This window comes from Nansenia antarctica (assembly GCF_963989245.1).
Source record: "Nansenia antarctica genome assembly, chromosome: 1".
NCBI classification, from domain to species: domain Eukaryota; kingdom Metazoa; phylum Chordata; class Actinopteri; order Argentiniformes; family Microstomatidae; genus Nansenia; species Nansenia antarctica.
The window spans coordinates 101,433,628-101,461,539 of NC_137674.1; the positions used below are offsets into that span (position 1 = coordinate 101,433,628).

The 27,912-nt window shown below is 46.9% G+C and overlaps 1 protein-coding gene across 1 annotated transcript; it reads left to right on the forward strand.

Annotated features, from left to right (window-relative positions):
• Positions 1 to 343: 343 nt before the first annotated feature.
• Positions 344 to 27,777, forward strand: prpf8 (pre-mRNA processing factor 8). Its single transcript, XM_080529178.1, has 43 exons — positions 344 to 442; positions 1,312 to 1,432; positions 1,559 to 1,727; positions 2,014 to 2,178; positions 2,375 to 2,593; positions 3,225 to 3,437; positions 3,964 to 4,089; positions 4,746 to 4,851; positions 5,416 to 5,606; positions 6,443 to 6,562; positions 6,805 to 6,994; positions 8,081 to 8,200; positions 8,462 to 8,596; positions 8,939 to 9,068; positions 9,407 to 9,603; positions 10,369 to 10,575; positions 13,464 to 13,627; positions 14,553 to 14,679; positions 15,070 to 15,262; positions 15,568 to 15,755; positions 16,061 to 16,299; positions 16,487 to 16,633; positions 17,002 to 17,212; positions 17,368 to 17,484; positions 17,698 to 17,945; positions 18,477 to 18,656; positions 18,756 to 18,891; positions 19,217 to 19,386; positions 19,864 to 19,993; positions 20,210 to 20,356; positions 20,709 to 20,869; positions 21,087 to 21,278; positions 21,683 to 21,920; positions 22,169 to 22,297; positions 22,724 to 22,837; positions 23,076 to 23,249; positions 23,535 to 23,728; positions 24,123 to 24,362; positions 24,762 to 24,903; positions 25,019 to 25,159; positions 25,487 to 25,626; positions 25,917 to 26,119; positions 27,036 to 27,777. The coding sequence occupies exons 2-43, from the start codon at positions 1,324 to 1,326 to the stop codon at positions 27,188 to 27,190; spliced, it is 7,017 nt and encodes a 2,338-aa protein (XP_080385304.1). The 5' UTR covers positions 344 to 442; positions 1,312 to 1,323; the 3' UTR covers positions 27,191 to 27,777.
• The last annotated feature ends 135 nt before the right edge of the window (positions 27,778 to 27,912 follow it).

Genomic DNA, 27,912 nt, shown 5'->3' on the forward strand with positions numbered 1-27,912 from the left:
ATACGCCATAGATAATATACACTTATACGTTTTAAACCTATGATTACACTATTCCATTATTTTAAAATCCATGATAAGGTTCAGAACGAATCAGAACGCAAGCCTTTTGCTGGAACCAAATATCCGGTACGTGGCAATATCACTTCCGGTGTCATGACTCTTTTGTGCGCGATTTCTTTACGTTGGCGTATCTTCTAGCGTGTGTCTCTTTGTATGTATGTGCCAAGCCAAATCCATACCGTACGTAGGTAGCGTTCGAGATTACCAGTTACTGCGCGCAGCGTGCGGTGTCGTTCAGAGTGCGTGGTTTGGCCAGACGAAAAGACAAAACGTGAAAAGCAGGGAAAGTTACACGACTGTTTTTTGTAGAGAAATGTTGGTCTAATCCCGGGCAAACCTCGGCTTATTTCAACGCGAAGCGGTCGCCGTGGAAGTGGAGGAGGTAAGCTTGGCCAGACGGCTGTAATAGTGTTCTTATTCCTGTTTGGAAATGGAGCCCGGTAGCTAACACGCTAGCATGGACACATTAGCTACACTGACTTTCGTGACGGGGCCTTCCTCGTGAAAGCAGGTTAGCAAGTAAACGTTTTACACCACATCAACTTCATGTGAATGAGGTGATCAAAGTAAGTCGGTAAAAGCATATTTGATGTATGCAAGTGGACTGGAGTTTGTATGCTCCTGTGCACAAAACGACAAAAGCATGCAACATCCACAGCATACTCTAAAACACCGTTGGCTAGGCATGCAATATGCACGCAAACAGCAGTTCATACAGGTCAGCATTCATTCGGTAGACAAATTAAAAAGCGAAAATGCTATAAAACAAGTTAAAAAGACATGAGGTCAGTGGCGTTATAATAATACTATAATAATACTGTAAAAATATATAAATGTATAAACTTTTTAGGCGGTTTGTGTAAAACGGCAGACTGCGCGTGCAAATTCAATTCTTGTTGAAACAGAACTTTCCAGTCTACACTCCTCTAGACTAGTGCCCAGTTTGTGCAAATTGAAGTAGTGTAATAGATATAATAAGTCTATAGCTCCAACTGCATATTTGTTTCAGCAAACAAACACACACCCCAGGTGGACCACATGAGTAAGTAAGGCACTCCAGGGGGAATGTCCCTGTAATTCGTAATTGTAAATAGCTTTGGATTAAAAGCGTCTGCTAAATGGCAAAATTATTTTATTAAAATTACCACATAGTAGTGGATTGAACTTGCATTTGCATTGTACATTACAGGCATGTATAGAGCCTATTACAAGAACCCCAATCCTCATTATACATGTTCTTGTATTTTACAGTTGTAAGCCACCATGGCGGGTGTCTTCCAGTATAGAGGGGTACCCGGTGGAATGCCACCAGGTATCCCCCCTCCATCCCAGGTTCCAGACTACATGTCCGAGGAAAAACTGCAAGAGAAAGGTGGGTTTTAACTTGACAGAAACTTTTAATTGAAGAAATTAAATGCATAACGATATACGTTGGCTCAATTGAGTTTATATGAGCGTGTCCTTCAAACACACATTTTTCTCTCCTATCCCCCTGCAGCTAGAAAATGGCAGCAGTTGCAGGCGAAGCGCTACTCAGAGAAGAGAAAGTTTGGGTTTGTCGATGCCCAGAAGGAGGACATGCCGCCGGAACATGTCCGTAAAATCATTCGGGACCACGGTGACATGACCAACAGGAAGTTTCGCCACGACAAGAGAGTGTACCTCGGGTAAGCAAGCGCGTTTCTTACGTTATATTACGGCGTACGTGTGTCTTACGTTATATTACGTCTTACGCGTGTCTTATGTTATATCATTTGATTGCAGAGAAGACTTAAAAACTGATATGTATATCATTTTCCGATTTTGTTGGTTTATAATGCCAGTATTTGATTGGGCGTTGCAGCACTCTTGGAGACAGTGTTGTGTGATGTTTCCCTCCATTTTAGAAAAAAGGCCAATACTAACTATGCTCACTCTGCCTCTTCTCCCCTTCCCCCTGTGTGTGATATACAGTGCCCTGAAGTATATGCCTCATGCGGTGCTGAAGCTGTTGGAGAACATGCCTATGCCCTGGGAGCAGATCAGAGACGTGCCCGTGCTCTACCACATCACAGGGGCCATCTCCTTCGTCAATGAGATCCCCTGGGTCATAGAGCCTGTCTACATCGCCCAGTGGGGGTGAGAAAGCCCGGCCTTTCTAGTGGTCGTTCCCTGTAGCTACCGCACTGTAATGATGATGTTAGCGAAGCCCCTTTACACCGAAGGAAGCGCAAGAACCTACTCTTGGTAAATCTATCCAATGCCAAAATCCTGTTCGTCTCACTAGCTAATGTCCTTCTCCTCCTCTCTCCCCTGCCCCCCCCCCCCCCCGCAGTGCTATGTGGATTATGATGCGTCGCGAAAAGAGAGACCGGCGGCACTTCAAACGCATGCGCTTCCCGCCCTTCGACGACGAGGAGCCGCCACTGGACTACGCCGACAACATCCTGGACGTGGAGCCCTTGGAGGCCATCCAGATGGAGCTGGACGCTGAGGAGGACTCTCCTGTGGCCGACTGGCTCTACGAGCACCAGCCCCTCAAGGACAACACCAAGTAAGTCAAGCGCGACCAGCGTAATGGGGCCGGGTAGCAGATAAAGCCAGCAGACTCATTGGACAAGTTGATGTAGCGCCTCCCCTGCTTCAAAGACGTTGCCCTTCATTGTTTTTTTGCATACTAAACGTGAGCCAGATTTCTTTCTGGAAGTTTTTCACCTAATTTCTCTCAGCTCAGCTCAGGGTAGGGTAAGAGGAAGCAGCAAGGAGAGGAACTTAAGTAACTTAAGACGATAGAGAGCGCTGTCTGTCAACCTAACTTACCCTCCCACAAAGGCGCACTTGCATTGGTTTGCTTGCAAGTGCGTAAGAACCGGAGGTACATTGAACTGAATGAAGAGTTGTATTACTGGCTGCACCTGCAGTTGGTCCCTCTGCATTCAAACACATCTTTGAACGGAGCAATTAGAACTGGACAAATATATTTCATAAAAGGAATGAAAGCCTGCTGGTGTTGATCATGGCTTTGCTTACTGAACGTTAACCGGATTCTCTCTAGAAAGAGCCTGTGTTGATGCCTCTATTAACATGGAGCAGGGTCTGAGTCCATTAGACCAAGAGCTCGAAGACTAGACAGGAAGGCCTATCCATTTCCTGCTCCAGTGTAATCCTGTTTCTCTGCCTTTCAGATATGTGAACGGAACCACGTACCGGCGCTGGCAGTTCACCCTGCCCATGATGTCCACGCTGTACCGCCTGGCCAACCAGCTGCTCACCGACCTGGTGGACTACAACTACTTCTACCTGTTTGACCTCAAGGCTTTCTTCACCTCCAAGGCCCTCAACATGGCCATCCCTGGAGGCCCCAAGTTTGAGCCTCTCGTCAGGGACATCAACCTCCAGTAAGAGCACCCCCCCCCCGTCACTGTGGAACTTCTGTATGACTTTGTCTTAACAACTTTGTATTGAAATCAAATCAACGTGTGTATTTGTCGTGTGCACAGGATACAGCTGTAAAAGTACGATGAAATGCTGGTTACGAGCTATCTTGCAACAGTGCAGTGTATATGTTACGGTACATGTGGGAAAACTAGGGTTAGGGTTAGGTGCTAGGGTGTTAGGGTTAGGGTTAGACATGCCAGCATGTACCAAGTCGACGTAGCACCTAACCCTAACCCTAGTTTTCCCACATGTACCGTATTCCCACATGTACCGTAACATATACACTGGTCATTGTTGGACTTGATTAGTTTGTCTAGTTAATACGGAAGTGGTATAGTGAGTACTCACCCAATGTATTGTGTTACTATGCGTGTTGATGCAGTGCTACTAGAGTAATTACAGTGTTGGTATACTATTATTTGGACATCTTCATATAAATCGTCACCCACTGTCTTCGCTAACGAACCCCCCTCGAACCCTCCACAGGGACGAAGACTGGAACGAGTTCAATGACATCAACAAAATCATCATCAGACAGCCAATCAGGACGGAGTACAAGATCGCCTTCCCCTACCTGTACAACAACCTGCCACACCACGTCCACCTCACCTGGTGAGTCCTTCTACAGTGTTATTTATAAACTGTTATTCATACAGCAGTGTCCCACTGAGACCAGGGTCTCTTTTTCCAGGGGAGCCTTGTTTACATTCAAATACATTACATTAAAATGATATTGCATTACTTTAGCCTACTACAAACAATACATTATAATACATTAGCCTGCCGTAAAACAATGACACATCATTTAAGCAATGTAATCAACACACGTACAACACTGCTCAAATGACAGATCCTTTATCAAGGTCTTAAACCGACGATAGTCTTGAATCTAGTTTGAGTACATTTTGAATGTTATTCCAGGTATTCGGGGCACAAAAACCAAAGGCCAATTTGGTTTGGAGATGTGACTAATCCTAATGTGACTTAAGTAACTAGACGATTGAGAGCGCTGTCTGTCAACCTAACTTACCCTCCCACAAAGGCGCACTTGCATTGGTTTGCTTGCAAGTGCGTAAGAACCGGAGGTACATTGAACTGAATGAAGAGTTGTATTACTGGCTGCACTTGCAGTTGGTCCCTCTGCATTCAAACACATCTTTGAACGGAGCAATTAGAACTGGACAAATACATTTCCTAAAAGGAATGAAAGCCTGCTGGTGTTGATCATGGCTTTGCTTACTGAACATTCCCTGACTGGTTCCCTGCAGGTACCACACCCCCAACGTGGTGTTCATTAAGACAGAGGATCCTGATCTGCCAGCGTTCTACTTTGATCCTCTGATCAACCCCATCTCCCACAGACACTCAGTCAAGGTAAGCCTGGCCCAGGGCCGTGTTAAAGCCCTGTTGTAGAGGGTCTCTCGTGGCGTCTCCTCGTCTCCTCTCCCTTATTGGCACTGACCTAACAATACATGATAGGCTACCACATAGTCTTCAACCGTCAGGGGTTTTGCTTTCACCTGTCCAGGTCCGACCAGGCTCCGTCAGGTCAGTGGAGGGGAAGAGGTGGTGGCAAGGAGACGACCTTTAGACTAATAATTGTAGGGATACTGTAGCAGTCCCTTTCACCCTACTAACTTACCCTCCCACAAAGGCGCACTTGCATTGGTTTGCTTGCAAGTGCGTAAGAACCGGAGGAACATTGTACTGAATGAAGAGTTGTATTACTGGCTGCACTGGCTGCAGTTGGTCCCTCTGCATTCAAACATCTTTGAAAAGAGAAATTAGAACTGGACAAATACATATTATAAAAAGAACAACATGTGGATCACGCAGTTGGTGTAGTCTGGTGTAGGTGTTGGTGTATTCTGCTCTTGTTGTGTCTGCCCTCTCGCACTTCTTTTCCAACCTCACCCACTGTCTCACTCACACACACAGAGCCAGGAGCCGCTACCTGATGATGATGAGGAGTTTGAGCTGCCGGAGTACGTGGAGCCCTTCCTGAAGGACACGCCTCTCTACACGGACAACACAGCCAATGGCATCGCTCTGCTGTGGGCACCACGGCCCTTCAACCTGCGCTCTGGGAGGACCAGGCGTGCCATCGACATCCCCCTCATCAAGAACTGGTGAGGAGATGCTGCTAGCATGCTGTTCCTTGAATATTGATATAACTGGAGATTTTGGTTTACCCCATGATGAAATCTCATAAAAACACCAGAGTCCTCCCTTCGGGACAGGCCAGCAGAGGAGTGCTGTGTCTGCTTGGGTAGGGAGGCAGAGAAATGTCTGGGGGGGGTTCTCGCTCCCTCTGAAGAGAGTGGAGGTTGAGAGAACTCCCACAGAACAGCTACATTAATAAAAAAATGTAATCAAAGATGACACTGACAAACTGATAAACCTTCAGACGAGAACATTCTAGCAGGTAGACGGACTGCGTTCACTCTGTGTGTACATGTACTTTAGGTGAGTGAGAGAGGTGTGTGTCACAAGTTTAATGGTTCTCCCCCACTTGTCCTCGCCTCCTGTTGTCTAAGGACTTCTAGCACAACACAACTCCTGTCACAGAACACAGTGCAGAGTGCTCTCATCCTGTTCTCGCTTTCCCTCCCCCCTCTTTGTCCTCTTTTCTCTCTTCCCCTCCATCCCTCCCTCCCTCTGGTGCAGTGCCTATGGCCATGTAGTGTGTCCATGTACTTACCTGCTATTCATTTAATGGACAACTTTAAGTACAGTCTGTGCATTGGTGTGATAAAAAAAACACAGACACACACACGCTCTCTCTCTCGCTCTCTCTCTCTCTCTCTCGCTCTCTCGCTCTCTTAGAAAAAAGAAAAAAAAACACCAGAGACTTGAACTACACCTTTGTGTGTGTTATCTATGGACACTGTCTTGTCTATGCGCTGGTATTGTAACCCTGATAAGAGATGCATCCCAGATGTAACCAGTGAGCTCCACTCTGCAGGTATCGTGAGCACTGCCCGGCCGGCCAGCCTGTGAAGGTGCGTGTGTCCTACCAGAAGCTGCTCAAGTACTACGTACTCAACGCGCTGAAACACAGACCGCCCAAGGCCCAGAAGAAGAGGTGAGTAGCAGCAGCATCAACATGAGCTCCAGGCTCTCTGTCGACATGACTGCAAACAGATTTCCAAACCTAGCGGGTATTCCATCAACGTCACTAAAGGACAAATCCAGACTTATTTTGATAAATCTCGCGAGGTATTGAAAAGCAAAAAATAAATATTGACATACTGTGGAAAAGATGTCTGTGATTCCAGACCTATGCCATATTCTTGCCTAAGTTCAGAACCGTCCCCACCTCTACAGGTACCTGTTCCGCTCCTTCAAAGCCACCAAGTTCTTCCAGTCGACCAAGCTGGACTGGGTCGAGGTGGGCCTGCAGGTGTGCCGACAGGGCTACAACATGCTGAACCTGCTCATCCACCGTAAGAACCTCAACTACCTGCATCTGGACTACAACTTCAACCTGAAGCCCGTCAAGACCCTCACCACCAAGGTAAACACCACCAGTCAGTGTGAAGGGGGTCTAGACCCTCACCACCAAGGTAAACACCACCAGTCAGTGTGAAGGGGGTCTAGACCCTCACCACCACTGTAGCAGTCCCTTTCACCCTACTAACTTACCCTCCCACAAAGGCGCACTTGCATTGGTTTGCTTGCAAGTGCGTAAGAACCGGAGGAACATTGTACTGAATGAAGAGTTGTATTACTGGCTGCATCTGCAGTTGGTCCCTCTGCATTCAAACATCTTTGAAAAGAGAAATTTATAAATATTATAAAAAGAACAAAAATCTTTGTGCTAATGTGGATCACGCCAAGGTAAACACCACCAGTCAGTGTGAAGGGGATCTAGACCCTCACCACCAAGGTAAACACCACCAGTCAGTGTGAAGGGGGTCTAGACCCTCACCATGAATGAATGAATGGTCTTTATTGTCATTAATACAGTACAGGTACCATACAACGAAATTTAGGAGGGGGGGCTCCCCTGGTGCTTGGAAAAAAATACTAAAAACAAGGGAAAAGAGCTGGTTTACATAAATAAAGGCTATGTACACTATCCACTATACTATACAATAAAACACTGTGCTGTACTCTATGCTATGCTATAAATATCCTAACATTTCCTATATCTGAACCTTATGTACACAAGGGTTGTCATATTGCACATAGTATTTTTGCACATTCATTTAAAGTGTCGCAGTTTGTATTTTTGCACATTCATTTAAAGTGTCGCAGTTTGCAGGTTTGAAATGTTCACAGTTGTATTTCAATATTGCACTTATGTTCACAATCTAGTAGCTGCCATCAAATTGTCTAGATTGTCCAGGGCCTAGAACCTAGGTCTTTGCTGTGTTCAGGGCCTGAATGGCCCTAGGGTAGAAGCTGTATACCACCAAGGTAAACAACACCAGTCAGTGTGAAGGGGGTCTAGACCCTCACCACCATAGGTAAACAAGTAGCAAACTTCCTTCCTTTTCCAAGTTGACTTGTTTCACTCTGACGACCTGGAGCAAGCTGTGGTGTGCAAACCTTTCAGGCCCGTTCTTTGTTTACCAGCATCTGTGTCTGTCCCCCTCAGGAGCGTAAGAAGTCCCGGTTCGGGAACGCCTTCCATCTGTGCAGAGAGGTGCTGCGCCTCAGTAAGCTGGTGGTGGACAGCCACGTACAGTACAGGCTGGGCAACGTTGACGCCTTCCAGGTGAGAGACACACACACAAATGGCTCTTAGCTCTTAGCCATTTGTCCAGCTCTCTGGTAATAGTGGTATTCACTGCTTTAATTTTGTATTATTAGTAAAAAAAAATGATTTTTTTTCAGAATTTTTTTGAGAGTTCTGTTTCCGAGTCATATTGTATTTATTGTTGTAAAGCACTTTGAGACGATTGTCTTTGTATAAAATGCTATACACATGCATTAGATTGATTGTCCCCCCCCCCATCTCTTCCTCCCTGCGCGGTAGCTGTCCGATGGGCTGCAGTACATCTTCGCCCACGTGGGCCAGCTGACAGGCATGTACCGCTACAAGTACAAGCTGATGAGACAGATCCGCATGTGCAAGGACCTGAAGCACCTCATCTACTACCGCTTCAACACCGTGAGTACACACATTAGGGTTCTCCCCAGGATTTCTTAACAGTGTGGCGCTGGATTGCATCGTTTCTTCGTGTCAAAATGCACATTACATTCTTTGGAGAAACCTGCACACCACCTCACACGACCCGCTGATTTCAGTGTACTGTATCAAGATAAAGGCAATCTCTAATCATTCAAAGTGTAACGAAAACATGGTCTTATTCAACACTTTTTTGTATATATAAAACCTGGCAGCAACATGCCTTATACTTCCTGGATGGCAGTTGTTGTTCTTTTTAAAACTAGGATCAGGATTCTTATTTTGACCACTGTGGTTAAAGATGTGTCTGTGTGTGTTTCACAGGGGCCGGTGGGGAAGGGTCCAGGCTGTGGCTTCTGGGCTCCAGGATGGAGGGTGTGGCTGTTCTTCATGCGGGGCATCACCCCCCTGCTGGAGAGATGGCTGGGCAACCTGCTGGCCCGGCAGTTCGAAGGTAAACGCCACCCCCCCCCCCCCCACATCTCTAGTTTGAGAAATGTTAGCATACCGTAGCATGCTCTCAGTTCTCAGAGTTAATCAATTACTTCACTTCACCTATATGGTATCTTTGCCGCATAACTGAGAAGTATGAAGAATACGGAGACATCATTATCCAACACGTTAGAGGAACAGTTACAGTACAGTCACCCAAATGACATTCGTTTAGAATTCTAGTCATTTCACTAGCATTTAAATGCTAAACCTGCCAGAAGCTCTAAGAGCTAAGGCGATGTGTTTGTTGTCCTGACTGACGGTATGATGACACGCTGTCCTGGCGCTCCCCCTGAACAGGCCGTCACTCCAAGGGCGTGGCCAAGACGGTGACCAAGCAGCGCGTGGAGTCCCACTTCGACCTGGAGCTCCGTGCCGCGGTGATGCACGACATCCTGGACATGATGCCCGAGGGCATCAAGCAGAACAAGGCCAGGACCATCCTGCAGCACCTCAGTGAGTCCTGGAGGTGCTGGAAGGCCAACATCCCCTGGAAGGTGAGGACCCGACATCCCTCAAATGGCTTCTCTCTTCTGCCTGAAGATGACGCTTTGTTCAGTGTATTCACTGCTGCCAGTTACAGGCGTTGGTTATCTGAAAGGTAGATCCTGGGATATGATGTCATAGTCAAATTAGTGGAGCGACACTGCCAGATACTTTCGAAAAGGAAGATGCAACAGACTGGAAAATAGAATGTGTTTTTTTACACCTTTGCTTACATGATCTGCTTAGATGCATAGGAAAACCAGATAGCTAGTCCACGTTAACATGGGAGCTGTGTTGACAGTGACAGTCTCCTTTCCTAGGCGTGGTAAAAAAAATCTCCTTATTCTGACTCACCTAGCCTCATGTGTCTGTCATATGATGCTGAATCGGAACAGGGGACATTTGTATATTGTACTATACAGTCGACTCCTGATAAGTGCACATAGGATAAGTGCAAACTCCATTTAAACGTACACTTAACCAGTTGCAATTCAGTTTACTGTTGCATTCAGGCTGTCCCAAGCTAGTGCATTTATTAGGGTGCGACTACATGAAGTGAAAATATATCTTATGTTTTTGGCATAGATTTATAAATGGACATTAAGGGTCCATTAATGCCCTCTGCCATCTTATGTCAGAGGGCAGTGAAACAAGTTGACGAGTTGTTCAACATTTAATAATGTTGTTTGAAAAGGCAGTCTGCTTTAAAGTCATCAGATTTTTTCTTATTAGTGAATATTACAACGTTGTTGACAACCTTTTGCTTGTCTCTCAAGGTCCCAGGCCTGCCCACCCCCATCGAGAACATGATTCTGCGCTACGTGAAGGCCAAAGCCGATTGGTGGACCAACACTGCCCACTACAACAGGGAGCGAATCAGGCGCGGCGCCACCGTGGACAAGACCGTGTGCAAGAAGAACCTGGGAAGGCTGACCCGTCTGTACCTGAAGGCTGAGCAGGAGAGGCAGCACAACTACCTGAAGGTACACACACACACACACCACCACTGTCTTCATCTGTGGAGGCTGGCGCAGGTAGAAAAATCAGAGGACGGGCGCATTGGAATACATGGAGTGGTTTTCAGTTCCTTATTCTATTCCATGTATAACAATGAGCCGTCAGCCTCCCCATGTCTTAATAATACGAATACGTTTTATTTGTCAGTTGCTTTTCATTTGTACAAATTGCATAAAAAGCATGAAGAATAACTGTTATATTAATTACATAAACGAGAACAATAACAAACCAACAGATAAACACAAAAATAGTCACTAACAGTTAGAGGAATAATAACAGCCATATGACTTTAAAGAAATCAATATAACGTAGTGATGCTCCGATCTGATCGGCGCCGATCGGTATCGGCCGATATGGCCTTGATCGGTTTTGATCGGAGTTCTCAAAACGGCCGATCAAACACGACCGATCAGTTTACAAAATGGCGTCGCCAGTCTGGAAATATTACACAGTGTCGGAAAGAGACAACAAATATGCCGTTTGTAATGTCTGCTCAAAAGACAGGGATTAAAGTTCTCCGTCGCTACGACGGATTTCCGTAAATTTTTTCCAAGTCGCAACGGATTTCCGTCAATTGGCTACATATGTCCAGTGTACTAGAACCACTCTACTACGGAGTGTTTGTCCGTGAATAACACCGGCTATGCCCCGGGGTAGAAACACAAGACTATGGCTGGATAAGGTCTACAGGTCTCCACGGTCATTTTAAGCCGTCAACCAGCCCGCTATGACCACGGGAAGTCATGTTATAAGTGAAGTTACTTCTGTTAAACTGGCGCTAAGCTAACATCGCTAATCGCTAACTCCCTCCTGGCCTTAAAGAGACAAGCGCCCTTTTCTCATCTCAATCTCAAAGAGCTTCATTAGCTCACCACATCTACACATTTGGTCCCACACACTCCAGATTTGAACCCACGGTTCTACCCAGGGTTAGTTACCCCTGGTAGAAAGCCCTTTGCTCTCAGACCTTCAGAACCCATTGAAAGTAGTGGAGGTACTCCAGAAGTCCAAATGCATCTCTAACCCTAGGAAACCCTAGGAAGCCCTAACCCTAATGGCATGAACATGCAACATGTTGTACTCCCTGTACCCCTGTACGTGTGAGAACATGTCTTTTTACACTAGGCACTTCACATCAATTATTAGAGCTCCCTACAGGTTCCCGCTAGCTCGCGTGCAAGGCCTCCCAGGAATGGCCTAGGACTCTGAAAGTTGATTTGGTACAATGTAGGGATACAATCAAGGAGTGTGTAGAGTTTGGTGACTGTGACTCTTTCCATGCCCGTTCCCTGGGCCCAAACGTACGCCAGCAGCAGCCACCCACTTTAATGAAGGCTTTTCCGGCCTAGTGGTTAAAGGAAGGTTAAAGGACTTTAGCTCAGCAACCACAAGTGCCACAGACACGGTTCAGATATTTTACGAATCGGCTCGGCCCCACCGACAGGCCACACCCACTTTCATACAAGCCACTCCCCCTAATTGTCTAAGCCACACCCATTATCTGATTATTTGTATGTCAGAGTCAACCCTTGCAATAAGTATCAATTTTATTTCATGAATTGAAAACAGCATTGATATCACATAAAAGCAAACTGGCAATAGAAAAGCTGTTCAAAAGAATCTTCTTCCCTTAAAACGCTAACGTTATAAAATACAAACATATAGTGGAGGTTAAAATGAGAATATGACTTGGCTTGAACACATTTTCAGTCAGGAGATTTTTTTTTGCTTTAATCCCTGTCAAAAGAAATACCTCGCGGAGGAACGCACGCAAGGTCTTTCAATACCACGAATATCATACGGCATTTGCTGCGTTCGTCGATTCGCTCAGAGAGCGCCGAAGTGCACACTGGGCTCGACGTCATAAAGGGACCGAGTGCTTTGATTTGACGAGAGGCGTTCCACGAGTGCTGGTCAGAGTTCCAGCGCGACTTCACGAGCGTAGTGTAGGTAGTGTGCAGCGACGTCATGTGACCCCGCGAGCAGGAAGTCACTTGGCCCATAGCAACAACTATTAGCGCGTGAGTTTTAGGTCTTCCTCTGTGCACCTTGCACAAGTGTAGATAGCGAGCGACTTTTCAGCAGCAGGACATATTTTAGATGATAAGAGGAACAGGCTGAGTGCCAAAAACGCTGAGATGCTTGTATTTCTCAAGGCTAATCTGTCAGTGATGCTGCTTAATCAGAAGTAAGGTTTGAGTCTGAAATCTCCTTAGGTGCAATGTTTAGTTTTTTTGTTTTATTGATTATTGCTGACTTGCTGTCTTATCTCCTCCTAAATATGACTTGAAACTGACTGACTTGAAACAGTATTTTATATTTGGCTATAGCCTGTTTATGTTGCAGTTTAGTTTGGGTATGTTTATTGTTCCTCAGGAAAGCTACAGTATACAGTATAAGCTCCAAGTTCTCTAAGAGCCCCTAGTTCCTCTCATTCGAGTGGAATGTTGCACATTTGATGTGACAGTGTACATTTTATTTATTATGATTTTTATTTTCACATTTTATTTGTTTTTCCTGAAGTAAGCTACAGGTGGTTGTAAATTCAATAAAACAGATGGTCGTCAATTCATGATACTTTCTCATCTCCTAATTTCATTTAAATACTTAATATACAATGTCAATGGTGTTAAGAATAATTAAAAACATAAATAATGCTACACAATAAATAGAATGCTTCAATTGCCATTTTCGCCGCTGTGATCGGTGATCGGTGATATCGGATCGGCAGATCACTGATTCCAGTGATCGGTGATCGGTGATCGGCACCAAAAACCCTGATCGGAGCATCTCTAATTAACGTCTATTTGAGAAGTGCTGAGACGTGACATGTGATTGATTGGTTTGCCTCCAGGACGGTCCTTACATCACAGCTGAGGAGGCCGTGGCCATCTACACCACCACGGTCCACTGGCTGGAGAGCAGACGCTTCTCCCCCATCCCCTTCCCCCCGCTGTCCTACAAACACGACACCAAGCTGCTCATCCTGGCCCTGGAGAGGCTCAAGGAGGCCTACAGGTAACACAGCTCACTACTGCCCCCTGTCTGCTGGGGGTGAGCTGACACTCACTCTCTCACTCCCCAGAAGACTTGTTTGGGTTAGGGTTAGATTATGATCTGTTAGTGTTCATAATGCGTAGTGAGGATTAAAATAGCTAGTCCACGTTAACATGGGAGCTGTGTTGACAGTGACAGTCTCCTTTCCTAGGCGTGGCACAAAATCTCCTTATTCTGACTCACCTAGCCTCATGTGTCTGTCATATGATGCTGAATTGGAACAGGGCACATTTGTATCTTGTACTATACAGTCGACTCCTGATAAGTGCACACAGGATAAGTGCAAACTCCATTTTTACAAATGATCTCCCACTTGCTTGTAAAAAAAAAAAAAAATGTATATCTATGTATGCAGATGATCCAACACTCTACATGTCTGCTCCAACAGTTAAGGAAATCACCTCAGCCCTCAACAAAGAGTTGCAGATAGTATTTAACTGGATCACGGAAAACAAACTTGAATGTATCTAAGACTAATAGCATTGTATTTGGAACAAAACGCTCATTAAGCTATAAACCACAGCTGAATCTGGTAATGAACAATGTTGCTATTGAGCAAGTACAGGAAACAAAGCTTCTTGGTGTAACTTTAGACTGTAAACTAACATGGTCAAAACATAGATTCACTTGTGCAAAAGATGGGGAGAAACATATCTGTAGTAAGAGATGTTTTTCTTTTCTAACACCACATCTGACCAACATATCCTGCAGACATAATACTAGGGGTATTATCACAATTAGATTACAGCCCGGTGGTCTGGTCAGGCACTACTAAAACAAATCCTACGAAGCTACAACCGGTTCAGAACAGAACAGAGCAGCTTGGCTCGCCCTGCAGTGGTCAGTTGAGGTAGTGGTTGTCTGACTGGTTGTGTTCCTCCCTCAGTGTGAAGTCCAGGCTGAACCAGTCCCAGAGAGAGGAGTTGGGCCTAATCGAGCAGGCCTACGACAACCCTCACGAGGCCTTGTCCAGGATCAAACGTCACCTCCTCACCCAGAGAGCCTTCAAAGAGGTCAGGCCACGTCCCAACCCTATACTCAGTAACATCTCACCCACTACTCTTGACTTGCTTGTGTACATTTTCATAGTTTTCTCTTTCTTTGACCCGTTTATCTTACACGATGAGCAACTTATTTTGTTAGCCACACTTGGGACGATCGGTGTTGCGAAATGCCGTCCCGTCTAAATGAAAGCTGCTCTCGACATTCCATTCACTCTACAGTTAAAACCTGTCTCACTGGGCTCTCAAACAACCATTTGTCGACAGACAAGAATTGTATTTGAAGTCAAAACACGTGTCCAAAATCTCTGAAAAGTAGCCATTTTGAACACGGCACTCACCTATTCCACTCCCACCCGTCTGAAGCAGCCTCCACTGTGTCCGTGCCTCCTCTCCGTCTAGGTGGGGATTGAGTTCATGGACCTGTACAGCCACCTGGTGCCCGTGTACGACGTGGAGCCGCTGGAGAAGATCACGGACGCCTACCTGGACCAGTACCTGTGGTACGAGGCCGACAAGCGCCGCCTCTTTCCCCCCTGGATCAAGCCCGCCGACACAGAGCCCCCTCCACTGCTCGTCTACAAGTGGTGCCAAGGTGAGAACAGGGTGATGTTGGCCTTTCAGTTGCACCTGGATGTCCCTGTAAATTCCCACGTTAGGACAGGGTATTGACATGGACATGGACATGTAGATACACTCGGGGAATAAATAGAAGAGAAAAAAATCGGTGATAATCCACTGTTTTTATTGCACAGCTAATTCCATATAGTTCATAGATGTCTCATCAATGCTAGGGGAACTACTGGTGGAATGTTTCCTGTAACATTGTGTTCCATGTTCCAATCGAATGTGTTCCATGTATGTTCCACGTGTTCCATGTGTGTTCCATGTGTGTTCCAGGCATCAACAACCTGCAGGACGTGTGGGAGACTAGCGAGGGTGAGTGCAACGTGATGCTGGAGTCTCGCTACGAGAAGATGTACGAGAAGATCGACTTGACGCTGCTCAACAGACTGCTGCGCCTCATCGTGGACCACAACATTGCTGACTACATGACCGCCAAGAACAACGTGGTCATCAACTACAAGGTGAGGCGTATATCCTGTACATGGCCACCGCCATGCATGGACCATTTTATTCATAGCATTTGAACGGAACCTATTGTTTGTTATTTTGGGAACTATAGGTTTTTATAGCTTTTTGGGGGGGTATTCCGTCAACGTTGCTTAAGTAAAATCCAGTCTTATTTTAGATGAGTCTCGTGAAACATATCAAAATAAGCCTGGATTTTCCTTTAGCGACTGATGGAATACCCCCCAGGTACATTTCACTCCATCCTGTTTTGTACACGACATTTAAAAAAAAAAAAAAAACATTGTTTTGCTTCTCCCAGGACATGAACCACACCAACTCATACGGCATCATCCGAGGGCTTCAGTTCGCCTCCTTCATCGTCCAGTACTACGGCCTGGTCATGGACCTGCTGGTACTGGGCTTGCACCGGGCCAGCGAGATGGCCGGGCCCCCCCAGATGCCCAACGACTTCCTCAGCTTCCAGGACACGGTGACCGAGAGCGCCCACCCCATCCGCCTCTACTGCCGCTACATCGACCGCATCCACATCTTCTTCAGGTCGGTAGCAACAAATACACAACTCGCCTTTTATGGTTTAGGTTATACTGTCTCTGTGTTGTATACACTCTCTGCTCAAGTCCCTAAAACTGTTTTCACCAAGGGGATGAATAAAGTTATATTGAATTGAAATGACTACCTGGTTTAATGAAATGTCAATGAACGCATGTCATTTTCCATGCTCCAGGTTTACAGCTGACGAGGCCAGAGACCTGATCCAGAGGTATCTAACGGAACACCCGGATCCCAACAACGAGAACATCGTCGGCTACAACAACAAGAAGTGCTGGCCCCGCGACGCCAGGATGAGACTGATGAAACACGACGTCAACCTGTGAGTGTGACTCCTACCCGCCTGGTCTCACTGCTCTCCTACCCACCTGGTCTCACTACTCTCCTCCCCTCCTGCTCTCCTACCCACCTGGTCTCACTGCTGTCCTCCCCTCCTGCTCTCCTACCCTCCTGCTCTCCTACCCTCCTGCTCTCCTACCCTCCTGCTCTCCTACCCTCCTGGTCTCCCTGGGGCCTTGAGATGATAGTTGATTCTCTCAACTTCATTCGGATGCAGTATACAGTATTTCCTCAGTGAAATTTCAGTACAATAGCTTTCTTTTTCTCTAGATACTAGATTTGAACAGCACCCTTATTTTGTGAAATAATAGTTCTCTCTGTCTCTTTTTCTCTCTGTCTCTAACCCTCCAGCGGTCGCGCTGTGTTCTGGGACATCAAGAACCGCCTGCCTCGCTCGGTGACCACGGTCCAGTGGGAGAACAGCTTTGTGTCCGTCTACAGCAAGGACAACCCCAACCTGCTCTTCAACATGTGTGGCTTCGAGTGCCGCATCCTGCCCAAGTGCCGCACCAGCTACGAGGAGTTTACCCACAAGGACGGGGTGTGGAACCTGCAGAACGAGGTGAGAGACGGCCAACCAAAGACAGAGGGAGGGGGGGTGGGGGTTTAAGTTATTTTACTTAAGTCTACCTCAGAGAGACTTGATCAGTCCAGAACACTGTCTAATGTGTGTGTGTGTGTGTGTGTGTGTGTGTGCGTGTGTGTGCGTGTGTGTAGGTGACCAAAGAGAGGACCGCCCAGTGTTTCCTGCGTGTGGATGATGAGTCCATGCAGCGGTTCCACAACAGAGTCCGACAGATCCTCATGGCCTCCGGCTCCACCACCTTCACCAAGGTACCTCCGGCCAATGAGAGTAGAGCGTGTAAAACAAGCAATATTCACATTTTATTTGAACATTTGACAAAGACAATTCTTTCAGTGCTTTTCAACAAGGCACAGTGGCAAGGAAGCATTCCCTAGGAGAAAGAAACCGTGATAGTATTCAAACACATGAATTGAATGAAACGTATAGTTTCTCTTCATTAACCATCTCCTCCTCTCCTGTAGATCGTGAACAAGTGGAACACAGCTCTGATCGGCCTGATGACGTACTTCCGCGAGGCTGTGGTCAACACCCAGGAGCTGCTGGACCTGCTGGTGAAGTGTGAGAACAAGATCCAGACCCGTATCAAGATCGGCCTGAACTCCAAGATGCCCAGTCGCTTCCCCCCCGTGGTCTTCTACACCCCCAAGGAGCTGGGAGGGCTGGGCATGCTCTCCATGGGCCACGTCCTCATCCCCCAGTCGGACCTCCGGTAAGAGACTGATCTACTGGCCCTGTCCTGAGACAACCCCTACTAGTAGCCCCTACTCCCTGGACCAGGGGTTCCTGTTTTTTGTCTTGTGGCCGCAAATTGACATAATTTTTCCTGTGACGCCAGTCGACTTGATTTGCAGGCTATGCTAACACATAACAATGACATCCAAGTGTATTCTAATCACTTAAAATATGCTCTAATTGGTTATTTGTTGCATTTGAACCCCCAAACACTGCTATATAGGCTACAGGCACAGGCACAGTTCATCTTCATACGATTTTTTTTTTTTTGTCCTGTCAAATCATAGAGGTTAGTTTGTATTTTCTCAGGGAACCCCACACAAGTTTAGAAACGGCTGGCCTAGACTCTTGAGAAGAAAATGTGGCCCTGAAAAACTCGCTTGCTTTCATAATTTCTCCGCAATCAATTTAGTCTCCTTTTAAAACCAACAATGTTGGGGTCCATAGACCTTCATCAGGGTTTGACCTCTGACCCCTGACCCCTATGTCCTGCCACTCTCCCCCTCAGGTGGTCCAAGCAGACTGACGTGGGCATTACCCACTTCCGCTCTGGCATGAGTCACGAGGAGGACCAGCTGATCCCTAATCTCTACCGCTACATCCAGCCCTGGGAGAGTGAGTTCATCGACTCCCAGAGAGTCTGGGCTGAGTACGCCCTCAAGAGGCAGGAGGCCATCGCTCAGAACAGGTACAGTAACCCAAGCCTCATGAAAAACTGTGTCTGTGTCTCTCTCTCTGTCTGGATTTCCAGTTTGTTGGTACAAGAGTTGATAGATGTTTTACACAGACGTCTGACCCTGGAGGACTTGGAGGACTCATGGGACAGAGGTATCCCCCGCATCAACACCCTCTTCCAGAAGGACAGACACACCTTGGCCTACGACAAGGGTTGGAGGGTCAGGACAGACTTCAAACAGTACCAGGTAACACTAACACACTTATGACCATACACTTGTTCTGCAATGCGTTGCCTATTTCATAATTCTTTATGCTTTTGCTTTCTATAGATACGTTAATCCACGTTAACATGGGAGCTGTGTTGACAGTGACAGTCTCCTTTCCTAGGCGTGGCACAAAATCTCCTTATTCTGACTCACCTAGCTTCATGTGTCTGTCATATGATGCTGCTACGGAATAAGGGACATTTGTATATTGTACAGTCATCTCCAAATTGTCAAAGTACACACACACCAAAAAAAAGATGCAGTTATGAATGTGTTCAGTACCGTCCTGTGTGTTCCTCTGTAGGTGCTGAAGCAGAACCCGTTCTGGTGGACCCACCAGAGGCACGACGGGAAGCTGTGGAACCTGAACAACTACAGGACCGACATGATCCAGGCCCTGGGAGGCGTGGAGGGCATCCTGGAGCACACGCTCTTCAAGGGGACATACTTCCCCACCTGGGAGGGTCTCTTCTGGTGAGGATACATAGCGCATAAAACTACACGTCCCAGACTGCACCCCTCTGGCCTGGCCTCTTAAAGTCTTACAAAACTCCCAAAATGCTACCTTTTCTTAGCTTTGGGTTGTTGGTGGTGCTATGTGATGGAACTGTGGTGGGGCGTTAGGGCCAGGCTTGTGGAGGTAGAAGTCAGAGGAGGGCTCATTATGATGTGCGGAATGAGGAATAGTATCAAACGCATAATACCGTTCTTCATTTCATTCCATGCGATTACAGCAAGCCCGGCTTCGGATTTCTCCCTTCACCAGCTTCCACTGCTTAGGACTTAGCTCTATGTGTGGACTTAGCTCTATGTATGGACTTAGCTCTATGTATGGACTTAGCCAGAGGGACTGTTTCTGGGTCACTTGTGTTAATGTAATGTAAACTGTTCTGAGAGGTTCTTCTGCCAACCGTTAACCCCATAGCACCTCTGTGTCCTCCGTCACCACAGGGAGAAAGCCAGCGGGTTTGAGGAGTCCATGAAGTGGAAGAAACTGACCAACGCCCAGAGATCCGGTCTGAACCAGATCCCCAACCGTCGCTTCACCCTCTGGTGGTCCCCCACCATCAACAGGGCCAACGTGAGTACACTAGGCCGATGGACTATGTTCCAATGGCCACACCTTTTGGTGCCACTTAAAATGAAGCACAGTCAGTGCCATGAATTATAAATGGTCTGCTAGTGTGTGTATATTGAAATGTAGACTAGACCTAAGATGGCGAGTGACATTTTTGCTTGACTTCTTTTATGGACATACACTCACACACACACCCTCTCTGTGATTGGTCCTGTGCAGGTTTACGTGGGTTTCCAGGTGCAGCTGGATCTGACGGGCATCTTCATGCACGGCAAGATCCCCACGCTGAAGATCTCTCTGATCCAGATCTTCAGGGCTCACTTGTGGCAGAAGATCCACGAGAGCATCGTCATGGATCTCTGTCAGGTAGACGACTAGACAAGATGGCCTCCTCTAGCTGTGGCATGAAATGCTTTAGAGGCTGGCGGAGGTAGAAATCGGAGGACGGGCTCATTGTAATGCATGGAATGGAATGAGGAGTGGTATCAAACATGTGTGATACAGTTTCTCGTTCCATTCCAAGCATTACAATAAGCCTGTCCTCTGATTTCTACCTCCACCAGCCTCCAATGGTTTCATTCTATGAACTAGTGATCAGTCAGTGATTTACAGTATGCTTTGGTATTTGATGATGATGATAATAACACACACACACACTCTCTCTCTCACAAGCCCGCCCACACACTCCCTAATGACTTTCCTCTGTGTGTGTGTTCAGGTGTTTGACCAGGAGCTGGATGCTCTGGAGATTGAGACGGTCCAGAAGGAGACCATCCATCCCAGGAAGTCCTACAAGATGAACTCCTCCTGCGCTGACATCCTCCTCTTCGCCTCCTACAAGTGGAACGTCTCGCGCCCCTCTCTGCTTGCTGACTCCAAGTAAGACACAGAGTCTTACACACACTCTTTACCTGGGCCAGAGTTGTTCAGAATAAAAAAAAATCAGAATGGAATGATATTGTGAGGCGTTAAACGATCTCAAAACGCATGTTTAGAGATGTTATCAGTCAACGACTGAGATGAAAACAAGAATGTTGTGCACCAAAGACTAACCTCGCTGTCTCTTTCTTTTCTTTCTTTCTTTCTCTCTCCTCAGGGATGTGATGGACAGCACCACCACCCAGAAGTACTGGATCGACATCCAGCTCCGCTGGGGAGACTACGACTCCCACGACATCGAGCGCTACGCCCGTGCCAAGTTCCTGGACTACACCACCGACAACATGAGTATCTACCCCTCCCCCACCGGGGTGCTCATCGCCATCGACCTGGCCTACAACCTCCACAGGTTAGTAGTTAGCCTGGCTAGCATGCCTAGCTAACGTCTACATGACAACGGATGGTGAAAGTTTGTAATGTGTTAGCGTTGTCTTGTTGGGTCGACACGTCTCTCACATGTGAAGACATACAGGGTCATTTAACAGTTACTTGTTTGCTCTTGCTTACAAGAGTGGAGGCAGACATTTGAGGACAGGCTCATTGTAATGCATGGAACGGAATTAGAAATTGTGTCAATCACACATGTTTGATACCATTCCTCATTACCTTCCATGCATTTTAACTCCTTTGAACAGATGCCCTTATGTAGCTAGACTTATATAAATGTGTTGTGAGCAGAAGACATGTTGAAAGGGGCTTAGATCCGATTCTCTGTGAAGTGAAACGTCCCCCCCCCCCCCCATGTCTCTCCAGCGGCTACGGTAACTGGTTCCCCGGAGGCAAGCCCCTGATCCAGCAGGCCATGGCTAAGATCATGAAGGCCAACCCTGCGCTGTACGTCCTGAGGGAACGCATCCGCAAGGGCCTGCAGCTGTACTCCTCCGAGCCCACTGAGCCCTACCTCTCCTCCCAGAACTACGGAGAGCTGTTCTCCAATCAGATCATCTGGTTCGTGGACGACACCAACGTCTACCGCGTCACCATTCACAAGGTGAGATGATTTTGCGTTTTATTTTGACTAGTTTCATGCTTATGGTGCGTTTTCTTTTTACCAATGTCTCCCAACACACTCTACATACTATAGAACATATTAAAACGCATAGAGGGGTTTGTTCTACCCATTGCATGTTCAGAGGTCACATCTCAATGGTCTTCACAAGGCTTTCTGTTCTGTCATATGAATACTATAACCTCCTAATGCTATAAATTCATAACATACCCCCCCCTCTCTACCTCCAGACCTTTGAGGGTAACTTGACCACCAAGCCCATCAACGGGGCCATCTTCATCTTCAACCCCAGGACCGGCCAGCTCTTCCTCAAGATCATCCACACCTCCGTGTGGGCCGGACAGAAACGTCTGGGCCAGGTCTGTCTCCACTGCTTTGGAAAGACGATCAAAAACATGCCTTCCCCAAGTGACATAGTGACACTTCCCAAGTGACATAGTGACACACATCTCATTTAACCCTGCTGGTGATCTGCGAAGCAGAACGATTCCAGGGGAGGCTGGTGGAGGCAGAAATCAGATGATGGGCTCATTCTAATGCATGGAATGAGGAATGTTTCCTACCATTCCTCATTCCGTTGCATGTATTGCAATGAGCCCGTCCTCTGATTTCTGCCTCCACCAGCCTCTCCTGAAATGTTCAGTTGTTTTAACCAGGCCTGTAGTTGAGATATTGAAGAATTTCAGTTGTCACGTGACTTAAAAGCAGTGAAGAATTCGCTTTAATCTAATATTGGAATAAGATGGGTATGATCAACATCCTCACCGCTCCGTTTCTCCCTGTAGCTGGCCAAGTGGAAGACAGCTGAGGAGGTGGCCGCCCTGATTCGCTCCCTGCCCGTGGAGGAGCAGCCCAAACAGATCATCGTCACCAGGAAGGGCATGTTGGACCCCCTCGAGGTGAGACTCCACACACTAACACTACTATGGCCCTGTCCAGAGAACAACCTCCTAGATAGTACATCTGAAAGGATTGGATGGTTAAATGCTGAATGTTACCTTGTAATCCAGTGGATTTGTTTTCATTAGACAAGAATTGACGCATTCAAAAGTGTATGGTGAACTTCCTGTTTTAAGCAGCAATGGTAGCTGTATATAAATCCATCCCTGACTCTGTCTGTGCCTCCTCCTTTCCCAGGTCCACTTGCTGGACTTCCCCAACATCGTGATCAAGGGTTCGGAGCTGCAGCTGCCCTTCCAGGCCTGTCTGAAGGTGGAGAAGTTTGGAGACCTGATCCTCAAGGCCACTGAGCCCCAGATGGTCCTCTTCAACCTGTACGACGACTGGCTCAAGACCATCTCCTCCTACACCGTGAGTTCACCTTACTCCTTCCTTACTCCCTCCACCTTGGGCCAGGGCACTGACTACACACTGCCCTCAGTCCTACTGGCCATCAACATGGCCCTCAACAGTCTTAAGGGGGAGCCCAATGATTACTGGAGTGCCCCAGCCTAGATTTATGTGACACTTATGTGACCACACTGTTATTCAAACCGTTTCATAGGGCAATATTGCTGGGATCGGTTTTCATCCATGGAGCATTTGTTGTTGTACTCCTTTTTGACGTGTGTGTGTGTGTGTGTGTGTTGTCTCTAGGCATTCTCCCGTCTCATCCTGATCCTGAGGGCCCTCCACGTGAACAACGACCGGGCCAAGGTGATCCTGAAGCCTGACAAGACCACCATCACGGAGCCCCACCACATCTGGCCCACCCTGACAGACGAGGAGTGGATCAAGGTGGAGGTGCAGCTCAAGGACCTCATCCTGGCTGACTACGGAAAGAAGAACAAGTGAGTGGGATCGTCCTCTGGGGTCTAGTTTAACTAATCCCACGGGTGAAATAAAGCTGTCAACATTCTAGAACTTCAGAGGGTGACTTTGTTCACCAAAAAAATGCATAAATTATGATGCTTCGTTTTATAGCCAATCAGGGTAAATACCACAAAACACTTTGGCACTCTAGGAGGCAATTAGTGAGTTACGGGGAGTGGAATGTTCCACTGAATCAAACTTTATGGAACTTGGGTAGGGGCATCACTGAACACCGCACTACCTCATCCTTCATAATGTCGGCTTGACACAGTGGCGTTGAAAACAACATCATGACAAGAAACAAACCCTCAACCAGGCCAGCATCCCACTTCGCTTTCCCCATGTCTGACCTCTGCCCTCTGCCCTCCCTAGCGTGAACGTGGCGTCTCTGACCCAGTCTGAGATCCGTGACATCATCCTGGGCATGGAGATCTCGGCGCCGTCTCAACAGCGGCAGCAGATCGCCGAGATCGAGAAGCAGACCAAGGAGCAGTCTCAGCTGACGGCCACGCAGACGCGCACCGTCAACAAGCATGGAGATGAGATCATCACCTCCACCACCTCCAACTACGAGACTCAGACCTTCTCCTCCAAGACCGAATGGAGGGTCCGGTAAGGGGAAACTATTTAGTTTTATTGCTCATCAAGCCGTTAAAAATTCCTTACCCCACTTCTGCTTTATTGTGTTTATGAAAGTCTTTACCCCAACTCTGTCATACGATATGACAGCAAAAATATGATGCCTATCATTTTGTATAGTGGCAATCAGACAATAATAAAAGAAAAATGTATAGTCATAGAATATAGTCATTCTGTCATAGAAACTGTAATATAACTCAGTTCAAACACGGTTTAGGATTATTGCTAACAGACTGAAAGTTAAGGGCCATTGTTTCAGAGGGTATGAATAGAATAGAGAACTATAATCGTTGACAATGAGTAACTGAATTACAACCGTCCCTTTTGATCTCCTTGTTCATCTACGTCATGTCATTGCTCCTTCCCCTCCAGGGCCATCTCTGCTGCCAACCTGCACCTGAGGACCAATCACATCTACGTGTCCTCTGATGACATCAAGGAGACGGGCTACACCTACATCCTGCCCAAGAACGTCCTCAAGAAATTCATCTGCATCTCCGACCTGCGTGCCCAGGTCAGTGTGCTGCCCTATGGCCTGTTATAACACAGTTATAACTCTCTCAGCAGTCGTCTAGCATTACAATTATTATCATGTGTGTGTAACCGTGTGTTGAACGCCTTGTGTCCAGATTGCAGGGTACCTGTACGGCACCAGCCCCCCCGACAACCCCCAGGTGAAGGAGATCCGCTGCATCGTCATGGTTCCCCAGTGGGGGACGCACCAGACTGTCCACCTGCCCAACCAGCTGCCTGGACACGAGTACCTCAAGGTGAGAGACACGTAGGCATGACACACACACACACAGTTCAAGTCTCATATGGAGCTTTACGGCTTTACAAGAGAGCAACCATCCACCATTGCTCAGTTCTCTAGCAGTGGAGGTAGAAATTGGAAGATGGGCTCATTGTAATGTATCAACCACATATATTACAATGAGCCCATCCTCCGATTTCTACCGTCCACCATGGCTTAGTTCTCTAGATTGTCCTTGTGTTGTTGTTAGGGGCTTACAGAGCTTGCTGTAGCCATGGTGAAGGACGGGTCACTGCTACTCTCTGTTCCCTCGTGTCTCACCTTCTCTCCCCTCCCCCCGTAGGAGATGGAGCCTCTGGGGTGGATCCACACTCAGCCCAACGAGTCCCCCCAGCTCTCCCCCCAGGACGTCACCTCCCACGCCAAGATCATGGCCGACAACCCCGCATGGGATGGCGAGAAGACCATCATCATCACCTGCAGGTACAGATCTGATAACAAATGATTTAGTAGCACTTTTCATACAAAGTTCTTTCATAAAAAGTACTTTCCGCAAGATAAAAGTAGGTCCTCGCCTGTCGGGCTGGCTGAGATATCCCAATGAGATACGTTTGTTTACATTTACGAATGCCACCACATTTCCATTGCCACACACACACACACACACACACCCACACCCACATCACTCTGCAATTTCTAACTACCGTGTTAGCATAGCGTTCAAGTGTCCTGTCCGTCCGTGCTCACTAGCGTGTCAACAACTTGATTCGCAGCTTCACCCCGGGGTCTTGCACCCTGACGGCCTACAAGCTGACGCCCAGCGGATACGAGTGGGGCAGACAGAACACAGACAAGGGCAACAACCCGAAAGGCTACCTGCCCTCGCACTACGAGAGGGTGCAGATGCTCCTGTCGGATCGTTTCCTGGGCTTCTTCATGGTGCCAGGACAGGTCTCCTGGAACTACAACTTCATGGGTGAGCACAGACGACAGACTCGTCATTTATGTTTAATTGTTTTTATTTTATTTTAATTGTTTTTAACTCTTTCTAACCAGATTAACCGGTCATTCACAGGGTTTCCTTGTAAGAGACCGTGGTCTCAATGTAACTGACTCCCTGATTTAAATAAAGGTTAAATCAATGTTACAGGACATAACACACACATTTGCAACAAATACTCTATTACTATACTATTGTAATGTTCAGGGACGATGCTAGAGCTGCTGGTCGTGCAACACTATCGTGATTAAACAGAGTGATGCCACTGGCTATGAGAGTCATACCCTCATTATGCGCAGTGGAAAACTACTGAAAAGCCCCATCACTATAAACATTGTATTCAGTGGGGCAAATTGTGTCATGGCTAACCTCAACGTTATCAGTGTTTTTGAAATCTCTGTGTGTTTAAAACCGTGAAATTCAGCCGATGGTAATCTTTGGTTTTACAACACCACAGGATTCATGAGGAAAATGTATGTCTCAAGCAAATTAGGTTACCGTGTGTGGTATGAGGAACACTTATAAGGCACTGATTTGTGGCTAAGAAGTAGCTAATTGGGCAATTTTGGGGTATTACTCGCCATTTATTCAGTGTTTACTTCTTCTCATGTAGAAGCTGGCCAGTTAGATGTGATTACAGCATCTCTCCAATCTGGGGGTTGAACTAGGGACCTTGGGGTTACTGACTAGCCAACCTTGCCTCTAATAACATTGTTGTGTGTGTGTGTGTGTGTGTGTGTGTGTGTGTGTGTGTGTGTGTGTGTGTGTGTGTGTGGAGGAGGGGGGTCTCAAGGGACTGGGTAGAAAGAAAACCCTTATAAACTACGTACGAGTGTGTGTTCACAAAAATGAAAGTGCTAACACGTGCTACCTTCCTCCCGCCCCTCTCTAGGTGTTCGCCACGACCCCAACATGAAGTACGACCTGCAGCTGTCCAACCCCAAGGAGTTCTACCACGAGGTCCACCGGCCGTCGCACTTCCTCAACTTTGCCTCCTTGCAGGAGGGTGAGGTCTACAACGCCGACCGTGAGGATATGTACGCCTGAGGGGGGGGGGAGAAGCCCGCTGTGATGACAACCTTCTCTATTGTACATATTCTTACACGGACCTCCTTGAACGGGGTCTAGTACACAGGCGTTGAAATGTGACATTTCTATCAAGGTCATCTAATGAAGTTGAGAAATTGTACAGACCCTTAGGAGCAGATTTCTAGGACTCAAGGTCACCATTTTGGGAAGTTTTCTATGCGTTTTATTTCGTTTGGGTCCCATGTCTTCTCTCTCCCTTACCCGGTTTCCAATAAGTCTTCGGCATGAAAATGTGATTTTTGTTTTTGATTTATATGACTTTCCTGTGACTTTCCTTGCTGCATGTGTACTGGTATATCAGTACTGGTATATGTGTACCTGGAACTGTTTGGCAGTCCTCACATCTGTAGTAGTTTGTTGTAAGATTTGACTGTGGAGTCTCTTTACAAAAAGAAGTCCAAAAGTCTCTAAATCAAATGGCTCCCCCTAGAAACTGAATTGTAATTGAAAATGGATATTGTCATGTTTCTTTTTTTTTTTACGGTAGCTGTCTATACCAACTAGCTATGTTGTGCATTCATTGTGTGCACTGTAGTTGTGGTTGAAATAAAGATCAACACTTTTATAAATATTTATGTCTGTTTGTAATGCACTTATTTGTCACAATCATGGTTTGTCATTTCTCTTGGCAGTACATCAAGTTCTAGTATGGGTATTCAAAATCAATGTGTTTCCTGTTG

Bases quoted from the DNA above. Each gene is read 5' to 3' on its own strand.
- prpf8 (XM_080529178.1), top strand. From the start codon at position 1,324: ATGGCGGGTGTCTTCCAGTATAGAGGGGTACCCGGTGGAATGCCACCA. The intron at 20,870-21,086 runs GTAAGACACAGA...CTCTCTCCTCAG, and splicing joins TCTCTGCTTGCTGACTCCAA to GGATGTGATGGACAGCACCA. The intron at 22,298-22,723 runs GTCTGTCTCCAC...TTCTCCCTGTAG, and splicing joins GACAGAAACGTCTGGGCCAG to CTGGCCAAGTGGAAGACAGC.